This window comes from Guyanagaster necrorhizus (genome assembly GCF_019112545.1).
Source record: "Guyanagaster necrorhizus MCA 3950 unplaced genomic scaffold BT62scaffold_34, whole genome shotgun sequence".
In the NCBI taxonomy this organism is placed as follows: Eukaryota; Fungi; Basidiomycota; class Agaricomycetes; order Agaricales; family Physalacriaceae; genus Guyanagaster; species Guyanagaster necrorhizus.
In genome coordinates, this window is record NW_025064913.1 from 426,885 (window position 1) to 443,579 (window position 16,695).

Sequence of the window (16,695 nt, forward strand, 5' to 3'; positions counted from 1 at the left end):
TTGACACTCGATAGTATCGAATGCGGTGTGAATTTATTTATACTCGAACGGCGGCTGAACCGGGAAGAAGATAGTCTTCAAATGGCGAAATAGCGAACATAAGGAACCCTAGAGTTCTTCTCTCCTTGTCGAGGCTTCAGAGGCAAAAACTTTAATGCGGACCTCCAATGAGCCTCCTCGGATTCAAACCAAGTATGTGGCAGAGGATCATTATCCATTGTGCCAAAGGCCCCTTGTCCATTTGCTACTCTTGAAGGAGAAGATGCATCTGAGAGCCACCGTTTTATGATAAAAGAGGTGTAGACCAAACAGACTATGTGCGAGATCACAATGGACCACCCCTCGGATTCGAACCGAGATCATGGATTCGTATTCCAATTGAGCCAAGGGACCCTCGTATAGTTATGCTTACACTGGGGCAATAGCGTGCTGGGGCCCGTCGGATGCATAAGATCCCTGGTCGTTTCGAGGTGTACAGCTATACATTCTGAAAGGTATTCATTAGCTACAAGCACAAGAAGGCGCAATGTCCGCTTACCATTCCGGCCAAAAGAATGCACATCATTTGCTGTAGACCCTCTGGGAATCGAACTGGAACCCATGAACTAGGATAACAACTTGTGCCCAAGGACCCGACAAACGACAATTGGCCACCTATTCTAATGGGGATAAAAGCGCAACGATAGATAATTCTGCCAAAAATAATGCACGCATGTAGCGATGAGACCTTAAAGAACCGAGGCCATGAATCGGGATTACCACTGTGCGAAAGAACCCGACGACATAAAGGACGGCCACCTGCACTCTCTAGCAAATATCAGAGAACAGGTCACCCTACGTCGGATAGCTTCTCTCCGGTACTTCTTTTTGTTAAGCCTTCTGACGTGAGCCTGATCGACGGAGGCCGATTGCACGCAAAATGCCCGGGCCCCATAAAGGTAAAAAACATGATGGCGTTCTCCTGCCGCAAGTTTCTCCGTCGTATCTCTATTATTGAGTATGATATAATGTGAAGGGTTGTTCTTGGGAAGGAACCCTGACATAGTCATGAGGGTATGACTGGGAGTAAGTTACACAGCCGATCGGTGGTCTGGTAAAAAGGGAGGAATAACGTTCAAGCTGGCTGTGTCAAGCTTGGAGACGTTGAATCGACTGCAACGGTAAACTCGGAAAGGCACACCAAAGGTCTTTCCTCCAGAAAATTATTCAATGGGATGCGGAATTTGATGACATTGACGGTGAACGTTACAGTTTGCTCGAGGCAGGTGGTCGCTTGTATCGGAGATCTGTCAACAAGAACGTTAGCATCTCCAAGCATTCGCCTACCTCGGCAGATGAATGATTAAATCCAGTCCTAGCGTAACCAGGGAGTCTGGTGCAATGATCACGGCGACGTTGCCGCAAATCTTCCAGTTACAAACCAATGATACATGCACGTACAATCCTGCTGTACATTATCAATAATCTGTACCTACATATCACCGTGTGTTACAACGCCGAAGTGTGGAGCCTCCGGTATCATGGCCAAGCTGACTGTCACTGCAGCATCCTTCAGCTGCCACATGAACCTTTTCGTGTGTTCTTGAGGGTATGCGATATCCCCTAAGCAATGAACCAACGGGAACACGAATCCGAGAAAGCTCGTCATTACTGTACTCCTTTCGATCGTTCAGAAAGTTGACCGTGGCTCTCTCGAGTTGGTCAAAGTTCTCTTGTGCACCCTTTTGTAGAGCCCAAGGCATTGTCATAACAGCGAGCCTAAAAGAAGCGGAACAGGGAGCACTATACACACGCGCTTATTAAGCTATCGAGTTTATTACTGAAACCCAGTTGCAAGGTGCCGTAGGCCGCGTCAGATAGGACCTCCATGTCAGGTTGGCCTGTCTTGAGACCGTCCTTCCAGTTATGTACTATTTCGCGCTGGCCATCAGCTACATCTGCTGCCTATGTGGGTTGTCAGTCTCAGCCACGGCAAATATACTTCAAAAAACACACCTCCTCTAACCCTAGCGGCCACGCAAGGAAAAGTGATGCAAATTTGTTTGGGTGGTAGACAGCGAGGCCTATCGCCACGATACTGCCCTTCGACAGAGCCACAACGTGGCAGGTGGGTAGTTTGATCTCGTCCTGTGCACAATCACGGTTCAATTACACGTTTCATTGAACAAACACGAAACGATCACCATGAATAATGCAAGGGCTTTAGGAAGCACATCGCCAATCATCAAACGCAGCAAGATTGGTTTGGTTGAAGGACCCATAGGAGTGCCTGAAATCTGTCCAATTGAATCCACGCAGTACATAGAAGGGAAACGCGGGGGTTGTTTCAGCGAGACGACGGAGACAATGGTATGCTGGCCCTTAGAACAGGGTCGATCAAATCCTTGACTGCCTAGAATTGTGGAAGACTTCGAAGAAGCGAAATCAGGGTGACTACCCCAATGAGGTTGCTGGCGTTGTAGGTTATAAAAGCTTCACCGCAAGCCTAACGTGCCAAGGGTTGATATAACTGGGGGGGGGCGCGTAATCCTTTTCCTTGGCGATTCCCTATCCATCTCCTCTGGCCGGTGGCATCGAGGCAGAAGAGGATCGCCTGATGAGAAATGTACTTTTGGAACCATACTACATTCTAGAAGCCAGCTTTGAGAGCGAGATTCATGGTCTAAAACATGTTTACGCACATAGCCTTTTCTTTCCAACATGAAGTCCTGCATGCATGCACCATTAAGAGCACATAAGATAGTTGAACCATCCCCGAAGGTTCTCTTTTGACCTTTACCCACACCTTCTCGGCTCCTCGCTCTCGCACAGCCGGCCTCTTCATACAAGCCGTCAGTGTATCGTTCATGTTGATCACACTGAAGGATGAGTGGATGATTCAATTACTGCTTCAACGGGGAGCCGACAGGCTGGGCTGGGCTTGATACCACGCAGTATGCCATTCTCCGACAGCTCTCTGTATAACAGTCAGATTCCGTAAGGACGAGAAGGATAACTCTTACCGAAACCGAAATAGGCATCCATCTCCACAGCGCTCGAAACTACCGAGCATATGTTGACTCCTGTCAACTTTTTCATGGCGTCATTGTAATGCATGTCAGTTCTAGCATAACGGTACTTTGAAGTCGATGTTCATAACAAAGAACGCGTCCCAGGGATGCAGACTCGGAACGAGGCAGGGACCTAGAAGACTCCGATGAGCCTGCATCTGTCATTTCAAATGATACACCGTAGCCCACGAATTTACCTGTCACTATAGCGATCGAAGATTGGTTGAAGACACAAAAAGGCCAGGTGCATGTTGTTATCTGGACTACGCAAATTCAAGGTGGCCTATTGGTGACAGAAGATGGTGGTGGTGACAGAAGGAAAAAAGGAACGTTGATTCAAGCAGCAGCTCTACGTGGCTGGCACGTGGCTCGGTTGGCATGTAATTATGGATCCAAATGGGTCCTCCCTTCCCTTCCACTTTATCGATCGCCGACAAATGTGTAGGCCTTCTTTTGTGGCTTTCTTGTTGGAGGATATCCGTACGTTTCATCTTATCTTACTTTTGATCACTCGCTCTATTTGCCTTATATATACTTACACCTCCTGTCGTTTCCCGATCACCTATATAGTCCAGCCATTCCTATCTGTATGCCTCAGTCACTTCACCCACGTTGTGCCCGACTGAGGTATGTATATCCCTACTGTGCTTATGACTATGATACTTACACTCGTTCGTAGATACTCACATATATTCTTCTGTCAATAGGTACAGTAGACTCAATACAGTCGCTTCACCCACGTTGTGCCCGACTGAGATACTCACATATATTCTTCTGTCAATATTTCTCCTCCTCTTATCTTGCTTTTTTTTCTGCCTGCAATGATGAGAAATTGTTGGAGGAAATCACCTCTAATAGCCCAGTCGGTTGCCAGAATAAAGGGGACGTGGCATAATGGACAGGCTACCATGCAATATACAAGAGAGGGGAGCGGGGGAGGCTGATGCGATAGCAGTCTTGGAACTGATGAACAAATGACGCAGGTACATCTCTGCTAAAGTCGTGCGTCGCCGTTGATTTCTATCAAGACAGATTGGACTGAGTATTATATCGTGTAGGCTTTGGTAAATACTTAAATACTTACTTATAGCCTAAGCCCCTGCCATACATACTGGTCGCTATGTACTGTTGGAGATAGTCGCTGGAGCGCTGGAAGCCCCAGAAGTCATCGTCGTGCAAAAAAGTCATCGAGAGGGGTGGATAGCGATATCATGGTGGCAGCAACACAAGGATGATGACGAGGACAGTAATAACGGTCCCCTGAGCAGATACTGGTGGTGTAGATGAAGGAATGACACTCCCTGAGGCACTGGATGCCCCAGGGGAAGTTGTTGCCTATCCAAGTAATAAGAATAAGCGCGCTCCTACAGCGCTTAAATCATTCGTCACGTTGACCTAGTACCACCATGTCCCTTCTAGCGTTACCCACAGAACTGCTAGAGAAGATTGTTATTACGGTAAGCCAAAGTCCTGAGCTTTTTACTGCACCTAACTCTTCTTTGTAGACTGATCCTTGTACCAGCAGTCGTCAAGCAATCCGACTGACATGCAGAACTCTCTGCGACGTTGCCACGCCTTTTGTTTTCGAACATTTCTATATAGATTTCGCGAAGATTGAAACACATAAATCTCATACAATCCGCTTCCTCAAAGAGCTTTCACAGGGTCGACGATTGGCCAGATTCATCCGATCTCTGTATTTCCTTACATCCAGCGGCACCTACAAGCCTAAATTCAGCGGTATTTGGGGTGCAAAAACATTTTCCCAGAGAGTGGGGAGACTTATTTTGGCAGCCGTGCTGCAGATGCAAGGTTTGCAAGAATTCCAGTGAGTAGTCAATTTCCTCCCGAGTCCCTGGAAATCAATTCAGCGATACAGTTGGATAGAGCTCGGAAAAGCAAAGATGGGCTCGGAAATAATGGATCAAATCATTCATTCACTAAGCGATCGTCCTCATCTCCATTTTGTTTCGATATCAGCGTATGGAATCGACGACGACATTCCTTGCGCACCATTCCATGGTTTGACCCGCCTGTTGATTAGCGGACATGGTTCTTTGGATTATGTTCCTGCCATCATCGCAAACAGTCCAAATCTATCCACACTCGGTGTTGTTACCGATCGCCGTGACTCTCCTTCTCCACCACACTTTCCTGTGCTCTCTCTCTTCAGTGCATTCGCTGAGGGAACACATAGCTCTGTGCAGGAAGCGGTGCTTGAAGGCGATTACTTCAGTCTGGAGCCGTCAACTATTCCTGCCCTTATCCCACACTTGCGGAACTTGTCGGAATTCTGCTTGCCACTTGGCTTTATTGTTCCCGATGAGTTCTGGAACGCATTGCTTGACGCAGATGTGCACCTTCCTTACGTGAGATCACACGATATACCACTGACCAATTCTTTCCTGCATTATCTTGGAGCTTATCATGGATTGAAGATGTTACATCTGTGTCCGAGTGCACCCGGAAATGACCAAACCGATACACGTTTATTTCTCCGTCACATCATTCCAGCACACTCGTCGAGTTTAACAAGTATCGTGGTTCAACCCAAATATGCAGGATCCTGGTGTTTCGATATTCCCATGCTCAAAGCTCTATTACTCTGCACCAATCTTGAGCACATTGCAATCAGTATCGATATGCAGAGGGCTCAAGTGAAACACAACGAAAACGTCATTGTGAGTTTTCCGTTCAACTGCATCCCCTTCATGGGACTTGACAAACGGAATATTTACAGACAAAACTGCTGAAGAATGTACAACATTGGCATTCTCTGAGACAGCTGGAAATTGCGGCGATATCTACTGATCCCACGGCCCGTTCTCCCAGTACTGCTGATGAAGAAAAATCTCTCAAGGAGGATATTTGTGTTCGCATTGTGAATTGTCTAATGAAATTCGGGTGCAGAGACCTGACCCTTCAGATGCTCAAGCTGATGGTCGATACGGATTTTATATACAATCTTCAGCCTTGCCTATTCGAGTCTGATTCGCAGATCTACATATTTCTTCCACCACGCCTCCCAGGGATGAGGGATGGTATGGAAGCTATCCCAATTCTTGACAAGATCGAAGGGGAGTTTATTCATTTCATATATATTTTACCAGAATGAGTAGTACTATGAGCTATGTCTTCAGCAGGTCGCTATGGAATATACACACTGTATAAGACTTATTTTCGGTGCAAAGTCTCAATTTTATTTACATCTAGAGGATGGCAAGATATCCAAGGAATTCTCTCTTGATGGGAGTGGCTCTTGTGATAAGGTATGTGCTGGATTGCGTTGTTAGGAGGAATTCGTGACGGGATTCATCTGTGTCCCACTTTATTGTGCAGCCATCAAAGCTTACTTGTGAAATCATACTTAATGCCTCCATCTTAGAAGACACATAAACAAGCTCGCCTGTAGAATGGTACATTGGCCGTCACTTCCAATTGCTGTTCAAAGTACCAGCCATAAAGGTTGGCGAGATCTGGTGAATCCACTAAGCCCATTCCTAGGCTAGACTTTTGTCCATAGAATTGAGCAGTGTACTACAAAACAGTGCAAGACCAGGTGTTGGTTACCGACGAGGAGGGATTTAAGAAAGATTTGTTTATGACATAAGTCTTCCTCCGTAGGAGCCTCACAATGTTCTTCGTACAAATGTATAATCACATCGAGACATCTTCGTATTGAAATTTTATAGTATTAGCACGCACAGAGTGAAAGCTAAAAGTCAAAGAACAAAACATTGGTTCTAAGAGTGTCACCCAAAAGTCCAGCCTGCATTTTCCATCCAAGTGGACAACATGCTCTAGCACACGAACGGGCATTCACAAGGGTGATCTCCCTCTCACAGTCAAATGAGGCTTGCCGTTCCAAGTGCCAAAAGGTTTTTTTAAAAAAGGAGGGTGTTCCGTCGCACGGAAACGGGATGAAAAATTCTCTGCTGTAACCCTAAATGCCAAACACCAACCCCGAGTCGTCCTCAAACGGCGGCAGATGCAACAAACGAAACAGGGGTGAACGTAGCTGGCTTCTGGTCTCAATGGTCGGCTCCGGTGTCCGGTGACTACGTATTGAAGAGAAGGGCATGGCTAAGCAGAATTAGAGTTGGCACAGGAGTAGCGGAGCATGACATACCTTCTCATTGGGTCAAAGCCGTGCAGTGGTAGAGCTGAGGAGAGACCTGGAATGCTGCTCGCCCGACACCATGCGCAAAAGACGTCATTCATCAAATGCTCGCGTCGTCTTAGAGTCTGGATGCAAACGGTGAGTTGAAAGACAATTTCAACGGGTCAGGTAACTTACCTGCTATGTGTCCGGAAATGTTTTACTGTCACTTACTTCTCATTGCTGCGAATTGGCTACGAGTATTTGGATACATAGCCTCGGCGTAGGGCAAAGGAAGGCAGACATGGATGAGCGTATCGCAACCTGGGAAATTGATGGCATAGCATCGTCGCTCGACAAAAGGCGATCGACGACGATCCGTCGTCCCGAATCAAAACTTGGTGTCCAAGCAGCCTCTGTGTTTCTCCCTCGAAGGCCTCTTCGCAGACTTGCCATCGATCCTGACTGCCCTGAGGTGGCCGGAAGAAGAGGGTGTAAACACAGATCCACTTCTGCTCTCCGGTACTTATGCGCCTAGCTTCTTTCGCCAAGTCCTGACACGTTCCATGCATGAGATGCAAAAGTTTTGCGGCCAGGCAGCGGATTCGCATGAGGATGATGGCCCATAGCGGAGCGTCAAGGAGAACTTGGACGCGATGAAATACAAGTGGTCCGAAGCCATTGAACTGGACGACTCGTGAATCCGTCTGGAGAATGTTATGAGGGAAAAAAAAAACAACAAAGGATAATAGACGTTAGACAACGCACCCATACGGTTCTTCCCAGCCTCTCCGAACATGAATTATAGAAAGAAATTGATACGCCTTCGCGCTTGCTGCCCGAGCCAGATGATAGAAAGCAAGTCTTCGTATCCAAATAGGTCTCCGACTTTCTTCACACGTGTAGCAGTGTTGCAAGATATACAGGGACGTACTCTTTCAAAGCCACCTGGTAGGGTACCTAAGATTTGTCCAGAATGCCGATTGCAGAAAGCCCAAGCGAACACGATGCGAGAAAGAGTATTGATCGTCAAGTCCCCGACGAAAACCAAGCACACATCCAGTCCGTGGTCCGAAAGGCAGGAGCCCAAAGTCCAAGTTGGCTGCGTCAGTCTGCAGAGCTTGGAGGTACTTCCTACTCCGGCCATTTATGCGAGGGGGTTTGGGCCCGCGAGTGTTCAAGAGTCCGGAATGAGGAAAACTTCGGCCGAATCCAGGGCACAAACATAGTGCATATGCGTTGTGCTTGAAAGCAAATATACGGAGCGGTACGACCTGCGAATCCCTGGATAAATGTTAGTTCTGTTTGCAAGGACGCTACATCAACTCACTCATCATCAACGGTGAGCTCATCATAGCCCCAGGTCCATTAGAGCACGCGTGTACGGTTGATGAGGATGATGGAGGCACTTGGACGCTGTGATTGAGGCCCAGTCGCCCGCCGTGGATTCTTTTGTCAAACGTTGGAAGACCTGGAGAAGCATGTCATGATCGGCTGTAAAGAATGACTGGACGAATGACGCACCAGGAAGTCGCCTCACAGGTGATCTATTCCTCATTGCTCGACCTTCGCTCTTTGGATCTGGCACGTCGCACGCGGGTTACGAGCGCATATATCGAGATCGGCAAGATACGAAATCCTAGAAGAAGTATCGTTGGATCTTAGGCTCCATATGTATCAAGCCTGGTTCCTTCGTGTTGGTATTACGAATACCTTCGGCAACTGACATTGTGATGGACCATCGCCGCCGAGTCTATACTGAGCTAATCCAGCAAGGAACCATCCACTTTCTACCAAAAGAATGGTCTTGAGACCTGAAGAAAGCTTGAGTGAGCATTGTAATGGTGGTTACACCACGACGTACCGAGTTTTTTGAGGAAGGGTTAACGGTAACATTATCGTCGTCCAGCTTACAAATTCACACTTTGCATTCTCGTCAACACCAAGATGGAAGGGCCCAGGAGAAGGAGACGGATCCACAGAAACCAGAATGGTTTCGAGCCAGTATGTAGCGAGGAACCATTCTAGCTCTTCAACGCCGCCGTCGTCTGGAGGGGAGGAACAATGCGCCTCAAAGGCAGTAATGTTGAGCGGGATGGGATTATTCGTGAACGTCGGGAGCAAGGAAGGCCGTGACTGTGACGCCATACGGACCTCCCGTCTCACCTTTTTCCCTTCCTTCCACCACGACAGTACAACTCGTCACTGCCAATCCTTACCATGTCAAGAACGACTTCAGTAATTCTTACCCCAGTGCGCCTGCTACCGATTGGAAGGATGGCTCGTGGAGTGTGCACCCGATGCGTACCGATGCAATGAATCTTGCTCATGATCCTAGAGTTATCAAGGTCGGTGAGACACCATTATCATTGTTGTGAGAAACTGAATAGAAAGCATAGCTACTACCTCTGCTTCACTCTCGGATGCTGCTTTGCCCAATTCTTCCTCTGCAGATAGATGGATGCATCAATATCTGAACCGCCGTTTCAGCATGGAGGACCGAGCCAGCTTCGATATCCAGTCGTCAAGGTGGAGAGAGATCCTTCAATGTCAGAGAGAGTGGATCTGCCTGATGCTCGTGATGAAGCTGAGGCAGAGGGCGGGAATGGTTTGGCATCGTCGTTGTCAACCCCGATGGGCCGACCGATGCCGTATTGTCGTATGTGGTATGGGTAAGCTCATCGCCACTGGCGCGATGGTGCTGGGTCTTCTTGTCCCTCTTGCCGTGCATGAAGTCCGCCCAGTCGTTGGGCTCGTCGTATGGGTCATGGTGTATGGTGCGCCAGAGTGGCATTCGTTCCTCCGACGCCTTCCTATCATCGTTGCGCTGCTTGCCACGGAGCAGGTACCATCTCACCCAGACGTTAGGGTCGAGGATCGGCGCATCATCTGGAGCCTCGCCCGGAACATATGGATTATCATTCGAGATCGAGAGTGTATGCCTGTGCACATCGAATGGATGGATAGGTGGCGTGTCACTCGTTACGGTATCAATCTCGTTCCTCCAGGCCATAACTTTTCAACGACCTTCAAATGGTTATCCTGCTACCAATGAGTTTCCTAGTTTCTGTACCAGTGAATGAGTGCTCACCAAAATCTCTCCTTCACAAGCAAACAGGATCTTATCCCGCTCATTTAGCGGAGTCTCCATGGCCCTTTCCCTAAAAGCTACAGTGTTTTCAAACCCAAAGACACTGAGCTGCGATGTGGCGATCAATAGTTACTCCTCCGTGTATGCGGTCGTGGCTCACAAGAATGTACGTCCAGTCCCATATCTCAGACACTGGCGCCTCCGAATCCTCCATGTACATATTGGAATATGGCAGGTTGACTTTCGATTCACGGTCGTTGTACAAATTACAAATCACGAGCCCTGAAGACATGAGCCTTTGTTTTGTTTTCAGACAGCTGGTAAACCACAGCGGGTACGTCTTTCTTTTTCCTATCAAGTTCTCGGATTGAGCGCTCTCTTTTAGTTTGACGTCAATCATTGCTTGGTGCAAGTATGATAAATTCTGCCTGTGGTCGATTTACCTCACTTGTCTTTGACTGTGACTTGCCACCGGGATAACTAACATAGATAGAGCCGTCCTCTTCTCAAGATTTTGCTAAGAGTTGGTCTTAATGCTCTTCCCTTTTACTGGTCTTCGAACCCCAATTATTAGCTGGTCAAACGAACCCCCATGACGGACCTAGTCTAATTCTGTGGCGCAGCATCAACCTCGCTTTACATGTCCACCGCAATGGACCAAGGTACGTGTTCAATTTGTTTTCTTTCTTCCGTTAGGTATCTAAACGGTGTCCGCAGAAATCTTTGGTTTTAATTTACGCAGAGCAACGAAATGTCTTGTGAATGTATATCCGGTGCGTTACCTTTAGTTCTATAGGATGAATCTCACGGACGACGCAGGCACGACGAACTCCTGATACTACCCGAAAGACATTGCCAACGATACCAACTATTGTCACACTCGGGCTTCGTTCAATGTCGTATCCTATGGCTTTGTCCTGATGTTGGAAGGAACTCGTTGAAGCTTATCATCTTTTTGGCCCGCGCTCACCCCCACCGGGTCGATGACCCTCTACGCTGCCCTCTGCAGTTCAGCAATCGAGGTTTTTGCCTAACGGATGCAAGGTGAATATTCTGCCCAATGCGGAGAGCAACGATTCTCATAGATGATATAGATACCATCCTGGCTGCCCGCATATTGTCTCGAAGGACTGCACCACCACCGTTTGCGCTCTTCGATGTCCTGTTAGCGTAGCGCAGCTGGTCACACGTGAGTGCAATGAATTCCTCCCGCCTCATAACAGCGGCAAGAACCCACGTTCAATAGGCACGGGTGCGTCATCATTTCACCCTAACAGTCGACGAATCTCATGACTAATACAGGCAAGGTGGGGCACCTCAATAGAACGGAAGGATTATTGTTCGATATCGAGGCGAATTTTGTTTCGGTGTAATGAGGACTCCTTTCCTCCTCGCGCGTACTGGGGGGCTAGGTTCTATATCAAGTTGGGGGAAAATTCCAGTGCATTACGTGACGAGTCTTACGGCCTCAGTACATGATTCGAAGGAAAGCGTGCGTACCATATCCTCCTCCCAGATCGCGAATCTCATATTCAAGGCAGGCCTCTGGTGCACGACGGTCTCCCACACTTCTCACCTCCAACCAGAGGCGAAGATCTCTGAAAAACAAACAGGCAAAGACGCCTGACCAGTGGGCGGAGGCGTGACTATTCTTTCGTTTCCAGAATGTACTTACATGACTCGGTCTTGGCATTTTGCCGCCTCGTATCTTTCGATACTATTTGACATGGTCGTCGCCAGAAAGTGCTGCATCCATACCAACATCGAGGCCCTTATCTCAACCACCTGAGCTATACCATTTCTTCGTGGTCGCGGAGAAACGTTGTTCCTCGGTAGAAGAATTTCCTGGGGCGGCGTATACTGGTACCTGCCTGGAGAAGGAGGGCTGATCTCGCATTTGATTAATCGAGGTGTCTGTCTGCGTTGCTATGGAGGGCATCGAAGTTATCGCGCAAAGAGACGACATACGCAGCTCGTCAAAAATCTTTCCCTGATCGTGTCGTTGATGCCCTCCGTTAACATCTCCGTGTTCAACTTTGAATCAAAGCGCGAGTCCAGGTCTTTCGATACTACCCTGTAAATTATCGCCGTTCCTTTCTATTCTCTTCAGATGCGCTTCTATACAGCTTACGTGACGTTCCATATTGAGGTCCGAGAGCCCTATTTGGTCCTTCATGCTCAAGAGGTGCGTCTCTGTACGCTCCAATAAGACGTATATGCCAAGTACAGCAATTTTATCATATCCATGGGAAATGTAGAGGACATGCAGATGCAGGTGTGTGGTAGAAGAGACACTGACAGAAATAAAAGAAAAAAGGAAATTAATTTGATGTTCTGGCATGACCACGTGAGTGACGCGTACCCTTGACGCGTGGATTCCAGGATAATCTCTCCACTACACAGATGGTTGACTGGTCTACATTCGTACGTCTATTCAAGATGCAAAACAAGATAGTGCACGTCGTCACACAAGCTTCCACTCAATAGCCTTCCAGTGCAAAAGTCGGAACGGTATGTATTTCAGAAAAGCGGAGCTACTTTCCTCTGCGACGGAATACCTGTGTCCTACATAGCGTGAATTGACAGACTGATTCCCTCAGCGAAGAAAACATACGGTGCCCATGACCATGACTCTTCCAGGACCCGCACCAATCCAGAGTCTGGGCTCTGCTTCGAGCCATGATATTGACAGATTTTGTCGAAGGTCTTCACATAATATCCCAGCGTTGAAGAACAGGGTCGACACGTCGAGAAAATTGGCTTGCGGACACACAGAACAATGACCATGAAAACATACAGCCTGAGATCACTCCATGGCGCACAGACAGGCTTGTTCTGCCACTCGCAATGACAATCCGCAGGTCGCTACTCTGATGACTGCGAGAGATTCATTGAGGTATTCTCCTGTAACCATGGTAGTCTTGAAAGGATCCGTATAGGGGCGAAACATTGACGCGGGCACATTGTATCGATACGGTGGAAGAGAAAACGAGATCGGGAAAAAGCCGACACCGCTCTCGCTTCAGCATCCACCATCGACCTTGTGCCGGTACACTACCAACACAGACACTCTGTGCGTACAGTTGGCTCTACCCATTGTCATCAGTCTCTACCTCATCACTTCTTCCCCGTTCCGCTCGTGGTCTCGTCGCCAGGTATCATTGACGAGTCCGTTTGGGAAAAAAAAAAAATCTGTCGGAACGTCCACACCTTTCCACCCTTTCGTGCATTAGCTTCTGAGTTGCCAGGCCATGGTTGTATCTTGTAGGTCCTGTGGATTTGCTTCATGCCTTTACTCCAGTGATATCAATACGAGCGCCCACGAACCGTACATCCTCTGTGGAGATCATAGCCGCTGGATGACTCATTCCCGCTACTTAGTAAGTCTCGCCTGTACTGCTATATGTACATAACCTAAGCTGGACTGTACTCCTTATAGTCCCAGCATGATTAACCTGTACAGCGGTGTACTTCTTGAAAGAGAGGCTACGCAGGACTGAGGTGGAGGCGCGGAGAGCGGCAAAGGAGAATTTTTGGAAGGTAAGCGAGTGGTTCGAGGGTGACTTTGTTATTGGTAGCGAACCGTGTTTCGCGGACGCAGCGTATGGTTGGGGAGGAGAGTGAACTCGGAGTGGAAAGACATTTCCACTTGGAAGTGAGGGAGATTCCCGGAGAACTTCAAGCCGTGTGAGAAACTGCTGTAGGAAAGCGCGTCGAATAACCACTCGGTTTTCCTGCAGATTCTTTCAAAGACAGCCGTGAAGCGACATTTGCTCTGTGAAGAGATTCCACCGTTATTGAAAAGGATCCCTTACCTTCCGTGCACTGCTGTTCAATGCGAACGTTGTACTTACTATCAATCAGTTGCGACTTCGTACAGGGGACTCTGACAAAACGCGCTTTGCCGTTCGTGTTTGACTCTGTGTTGTATTAATCCAATCGGTATCTTCTCTGTAACAGTCCGGTCGATCTGTCTCTTTCCTCACGGAGGGAGAACTCGCCAAAATATTCCGAGCAATCGATATGGGGAGAAAGACAAAAGTCATTCATTTCTTGTAAAGTCCTTATTGACAGTCTCTTATACATAGAGATCACATTATCGACAACAAATTTTATAGGAGCGGTGTACTAACAAGGGACCTTTTGGCATAGTCGTTTCGTTACATACTGAATGACTCCAGTTCGAATCTGAGAAGGTCCATGCGCCGTATTAGGTGTGGGTAACTTTTCTTTTCCTAAATCTGAAGACCAGATTCACCAGAACACGGTTATCGTATCCACTTGGTTCATGCGCAGACTCTTCCAAAGGCAACCACGACGCGATATTTTTCCATGTCGTCGAGTCTTGACTGTGAATTATTCTTCAGACTTTGAAGGTAGTGTTGATTACCACATGCGCCTCCGTCACGTCTGGCTGTTCTCTCTACGTTGACAACTTTTCCCGTACGTATCAGAGCCCGGACCCGCATTTGGCTCTCGTTTGCATGCTGTAAAAGCACTGGACGTTTCAATTCTTTATTTAGCTTTGGTATATTGTCTCCTCGTTTAGTCGAAGTGATAAGTACATCAAGTGTAGAGCAGGGCCATAGCTAGGGAGAATTCATGGCGTAGGTGTTCCGGCTTGTATTTGAAAGCGCATATACGGAGCCCTCTGATTCCGGGAAAAGATGTTAGCTTCGTTTCCGAAGATGCTATACGCCTACTCATGCATCGTCAATGGCAAGCCCAGCACGCGTGTGCAGCTGGTGAGGATGATGGGGGGGGTAACTGCGGCCTGTCTGCCGTGAATTTTGGCTGTCAGATGCTGAGAGACATGAGACCTGGAGAAATGAAGCTGTGAAAAATGACCGGACGAAAAGATGCACAGGGGGAAATCGCCTCACAGATGATCTTGCTCGATCCTTCGTATCACCAGCTGCAGCTTTCGTGGTGGTTACACAGGTACCTTCGACAACCATCATTGTCGAGTCTATATAATGTTGCAGGATATCCATATCGGATACCCATTATCTTTTCTTCAATCTTACTATATATATACTTACCTCCTGTCCTTTCTCGATCGCTATCTAGTCCAGCCGTCGTTACCCAGGTACCTCAGTCGTTTCACCTTCGCTGTGCCTGACTGAGGTACATATACCTTACCGTGTCTGATACTTACTTACTCACGCTCGTTCATAGACCTTATTTATATTCTTCTGTTAAAATATAATGCTTTTCTAGCTGAGTGGAGATTGACACCACGACGTACTGAGTTCATTTTCTGCAAATGAAGGGTATTATTATGGGTCATCTCACCAACAAACTCGCCAAAGTGAAAGAGGCGGGTCTGCAAGATTTTCGCCGGTCAAGAACAAAGCCAGTATGTCACGGAAAATCATACCAGCTCTTCAACGCCATCGGAGTCTGGAGAGAGGCACAATGGATATTAGCGTGTTATTTTTGATGGGGATGAAATTATTCATGGATGTCGGGAGCAAGGAAGGCCAAGACTCTGATGCCATATTACCCTCTCCTCCATTTCCCTCCCTTCCACAACGGCAGACAATTCCCACCATAGTTGAGAATGACCTCAACGCGCCCTACAGCTGCCAATGGAAAACACCGCTCTTGGACCGTGGTCCTAATACTAAGCGATGAGATGATGATATCTTTTCAAGATCTGCTCGACACAATGATAATGGTGTCGAACCGCCTTGATAAGATATTTACCATGAAGAACTGAATAGAAATCATAGCTATGACGACTGGCCCCTCAGGTGGTGTTCGTTGCTCTGAGGCCTTCAATCGTCGTAGCGCTGCCTGCCAAGGACGGTCAGCAGGTACTATCTCTCCCAGACATGGCCATCGAGGGTCGGCGTGTTGTCTGGAGCCTACCTGGAACATATGGATCATCATTCAATGTTGAGAGCGTATGGCGGTGTGAATCGAAAGGATAGATAGACGTGGCTCGGTATAACATCAACCCTGCTCCTCCAGGCCATAACCTGTTCGGTGACCGTCAGATGATTGTCCTTGCTACCACTGAGTTCCCTAGTTTCTGTACCAGTGAATGATGCACTTGCCAAAATCTCTCGTTCACAGGCAAACAGCATCGCACCGTGCTCTTTTAGCTGGGTCCTATCCCTCAAAGCTATAACGTCTCCGAAACCGAAGGCGTCTATCAGCGATGTGGCGAGCAGTGGCGACTCTTCCATATAGACAATCGTGGCTCACCAGCGTGTGTGTCCAGCCTCAACCCTCAGATACCGGTACATCCCAGTTCTCCATGTTGCGAGGCGAGTTCATGTTGTAAGCCGGTAGGTTGATTTTCAATTCTTTGTGGCCATTCTAATTACAAATCATGAAGCCTGAAGACAACGGTCTAAGAAAGTGACGCGCGTTTGTAGCACCTAATAGATTATGCTGTTAGCTATAACGTAGACCTCACACAGCGTAGCGATAAGCAGAAACGCGGT

At 47.8% G+C, this 16,695-nt stretch overlaps 11 protein-coding genes across 11 annotated transcripts; 6 read left to right on the forward strand and 5 right to left on the reverse strand.

The window, feature by feature from the left end:
• Positions 1-654: 654 nt before the first annotated feature.
• On the reverse strand, positions 655-949 carry BT62DRAFT_1011215 (uncharacterized protein; the record flags this gene model as incomplete). The annotated part of the gene is made up of 2 exons (XM_043177759.1): positions 655-807; positions 839-949. The coding sequence occupies 2 exons, from the start codon at positions 947-949 to the stop codon at positions 655-657; spliced, it is 264 nt and encodes an 87-aa protein (XP_043035384.1).
• A 745-nt stretch (positions 950-1,694) lies between these two features.
• On the reverse strand, positions 1,695-2,628 carry BT62DRAFT_468541 (uncharacterized protein). Its single transcript, XM_043181040.1, has 3 exons — positions 2,184-2,628; positions 1,996-2,127; positions 1,695-1,944 (listed from the first exon to the last, which is right to left on the reverse strand). The coding sequence occupies exons 1-3, from the start codon at positions 2,301-2,303 to the stop codon at positions 1,783-1,785; spliced, it is 414 nt and encodes a 137-aa protein (XP_043035385.1). The 5' UTR covers positions 2,304-2,628; the 3' UTR covers positions 1,695-1,782.
• A 1,087-nt stretch (positions 2,629-3,715) lies between these two features.
• Positions 3,716-4,385, reverse strand: BT62DRAFT_936766 (uncharacterized protein). Its single transcript, XM_043187182.1, has 2 exons — positions 4,135-4,385; positions 3,716-4,070 (listed from the first exon to the last, which is right to left on the reverse strand). Exons 1-2 carry the CDS (start codon positions 4,236-4,238, stop codon positions 3,902-3,904), a joined length of 273 nt encoding a protein of 90 aa, XP_043035386.1. The 5' UTR covers positions 4,239-4,385; the 3' UTR covers positions 3,716-3,901.
• Positions 4,386-4,419: 34 nt separating this feature from the next.
• Positions 4,420-5,257, forward strand: BT62DRAFT_468654 (uncharacterized protein). The gene is made up of 3 exons (XM_043181043.1): positions 4,420-4,507; positions 4,556-4,878; positions 5,031-5,257. The coding sequence occupies exons 1-3, from the start codon at positions 4,457-4,459 to the stop codon at positions 5,092-5,094; spliced, it is 438 nt and encodes a 145-aa protein (XP_043035387.1). The 5' UTR covers positions 4,420-4,456; the 3' UTR covers positions 5,095-5,257.
• On the forward strand, positions 5,258-6,207 carry BT62DRAFT_468655 (uncharacterized protein). The gene is made up of 3 exons (XM_043181044.1): positions 5,258-5,419; positions 5,489-5,731; positions 5,791-6,207. Exons 2-3 carry the CDS (start codon positions 5,489-5,491, stop codon positions 6,163-6,165), a joined length of 618 nt encoding a protein of 205 aa, XP_043035388.1. The 5' UTR covers positions 5,258-5,419; the 3' UTR covers positions 6,166-6,207.
• A 2,576-nt stretch (positions 6,208-8,783) lies between these two features.
• On the reverse strand, positions 8,784-9,500 carry BT62DRAFT_468630 (uncharacterized protein). Its single transcript, XM_043181042.1, has 2 exons — positions 9,014-9,500; positions 8,784-8,963 (listed from the first exon to the last, which is right to left on the reverse strand). The coding sequence occupies exons 1-2, from the start codon at positions 9,295-9,297 to the stop codon at positions 8,903-8,905; spliced, it is 345 nt and encodes a 114-aa protein (XP_043035389.1). The 5' UTR covers positions 9,298-9,500; the 3' UTR covers positions 8,784-8,902.
• Positions 9,454-10,576, forward strand: BT62DRAFT_468708 (uncharacterized protein). Its single transcript, XM_043181045.1, has one exon. The coding sequence runs from the start codon at positions 9,611-9,613 to the stop codon at positions 10,202-10,204; it is 594 nt and encodes a 197-aa protein (XP_043035390.1). The 5' UTR covers positions 9,454-9,610; the 3' UTR covers positions 10,205-10,576.
• Positions 10,267-10,794, forward strand: BT62DRAFT_468590 (uncharacterized protein). The gene is made up of 3 exons (XM_043181041.1): positions 10,267-10,406; positions 10,476-10,574; positions 10,626-10,794. The coding sequence occupies exons 1-3, from the start codon at positions 10,354-10,356 to the stop codon at positions 10,696-10,698; spliced, it is 225 nt and encodes a 74-aa protein (XP_043035391.1). The 5' UTR covers positions 10,267-10,353; the 3' UTR covers positions 10,699-10,794.
• A 538-nt stretch (positions 10,795-11,332) lies between these two features.
• BT62DRAFT_936776 (uncharacterized protein) lies at positions 11,333-11,938 on the forward strand (the record flags this gene model as incomplete). Its single annotated transcript, XM_043187183.1, has 2 exons — positions 11,333-11,492; positions 11,543-11,938. A coding segment is annotated over exon 2 (230 nt), but the record flags the coding sequence as incomplete, so codon positions are not given.
• Positions 11,939-15,483: 3,545 nt separating this feature from the next.
• On the forward strand, positions 15,484-16,004 carry BT62DRAFT_468927 (uncharacterized protein). Its single transcript, XM_043181046.1, has one exon. The coding sequence runs from the start codon at positions 15,602-15,604 to the stop codon at positions 15,875-15,877; it is 276 nt and encodes a 91-aa protein (XP_043035393.1). The 5' UTR covers positions 15,484-15,601; the 3' UTR covers positions 15,878-16,004.
• BT62DRAFT_936779 (uncharacterized protein) lies at positions 15,747-16,545 on the reverse strand (the record flags this gene model as incomplete). The annotated part of the gene is made up of 2 exons (XM_043187184.1): positions 16,115-16,545; positions 15,747-16,042 (listed from the first exon to the last, which is right to left on the reverse strand). A coding segment is annotated over exon 1 (299 nt), but the record flags the coding sequence as incomplete, so codon positions are not given.
• Positions 16,546-16,695: the final 150 nt, after the last annotated feature.

Coding starts and splice junctions, on each gene's coding strand:
- BT62DRAFT_468655 (XM_043181044.1), top strand. CDS start 5,489: ATGTTACATCTGTGTCCGAGTGCACCCGGAAATGACCAAACCGATACA. Junction 5,732..5,790: donor AACACAACGAAAACGTCATT/GTGAGTTTTCCG, acceptor GAATATTTACAG/ACAAAACTGCTGAAGAATGT.
- BT62DRAFT_936766 (XM_043187182.1), bottom strand. CDS start 4,238: ATGACTTTTTTGCACGACGATGACTTCTGGGGCTTCCAGCGCTCCAGC. Junction 4,071..4,134: donor GGCAGGGGCTTAGGCTATAA/GTAAGTATTTAA, acceptor CTGTCTTGATAG/AAATCAACGGCGACGCACGA.
- BT62DRAFT_468654 (XM_043181043.1), top strand. CDS start 4,457: ATGTCCCTTCTAGCGTTACCCACAGAACTGCTAGAGAAGATTGTTATT. Junction 4,508..4,555: donor TAGAGAAGATTGTTATTACG/GTAAGCCAAAGT, acceptor TCTTCTTTGTAG/ACTGATCCTTGTACCAGCAG. Junction 4,879..5,030: donor CAAGGTTTGCAAGAATTCCA/GTGAGTAGTCAA, acceptor TTTCGATATCAG/CGTATGGAATCGACGACGAC.
- BT62DRAFT_468708 (XM_043181045.1), top strand. CDS start 9,611: ATGCATCAATATCTGAACCGCCGTTTCAGCATGGAGGACCGAGCCAGC.
- BT62DRAFT_468927 (XM_043181046.1), top strand. CDS start 15,602: ATGTCACGGAAAATCATACCAGCTCTTCAACGCCATCGGAGTCTGGAG.
- BT62DRAFT_468541 (XM_043181040.1), bottom strand. CDS start 2,303: ATGTACTGCGTGGATTCAATTGGACAGATTTCAGGCACTCCTATGGGT. Junction 2,128..2,183: donor AAGCCCTTGCATTATTCATG/GTGATCGTTTCG, acceptor GATTGTGCACAG/GACGAGATCAAACTACCCAC. Junction 1,945..1,995: donor GGCCGCTAGGGTTAGAGGAG/GTGTGTTTTTTG, acceptor CAACCCACATAG/GCAGCAGATGTAGCTGATGG.
- BT62DRAFT_468630 (XM_043181042.1), bottom strand. CDS start 9,297: ATGGCGTCACAGTCACGGCCTTCCTTGCTCCCGACGTTCACGAATAAT. Junction 8,964..9,013: donor ACCCTTCCTCAAAAAACTCG/GTACGTCGTGGT, acceptor AGCTTTCTTCAG/GTCTCAAGACCATTCTTTTG.
- BT62DRAFT_468590 (XM_043181041.1), top strand. CDS start 10,354: ATGTGGCGATCAATAGTTACTCCTCCGTGTATGCGGTCGTGGCTCACA. Junction 10,407..10,475: donor CGGTCGTGGCTCACAAGAAT/GTACGTCCAGTC, acceptor GGAATATGGCAG/GTTGACTTTCGATTCACGGT. Junction 10,575..10,625: donor CAGCTGGTAAACCACAGCGG/GTACGTCTTTCT, acceptor GCTCTCTTTTAG/TTTGACGTCAATCATTGCTT.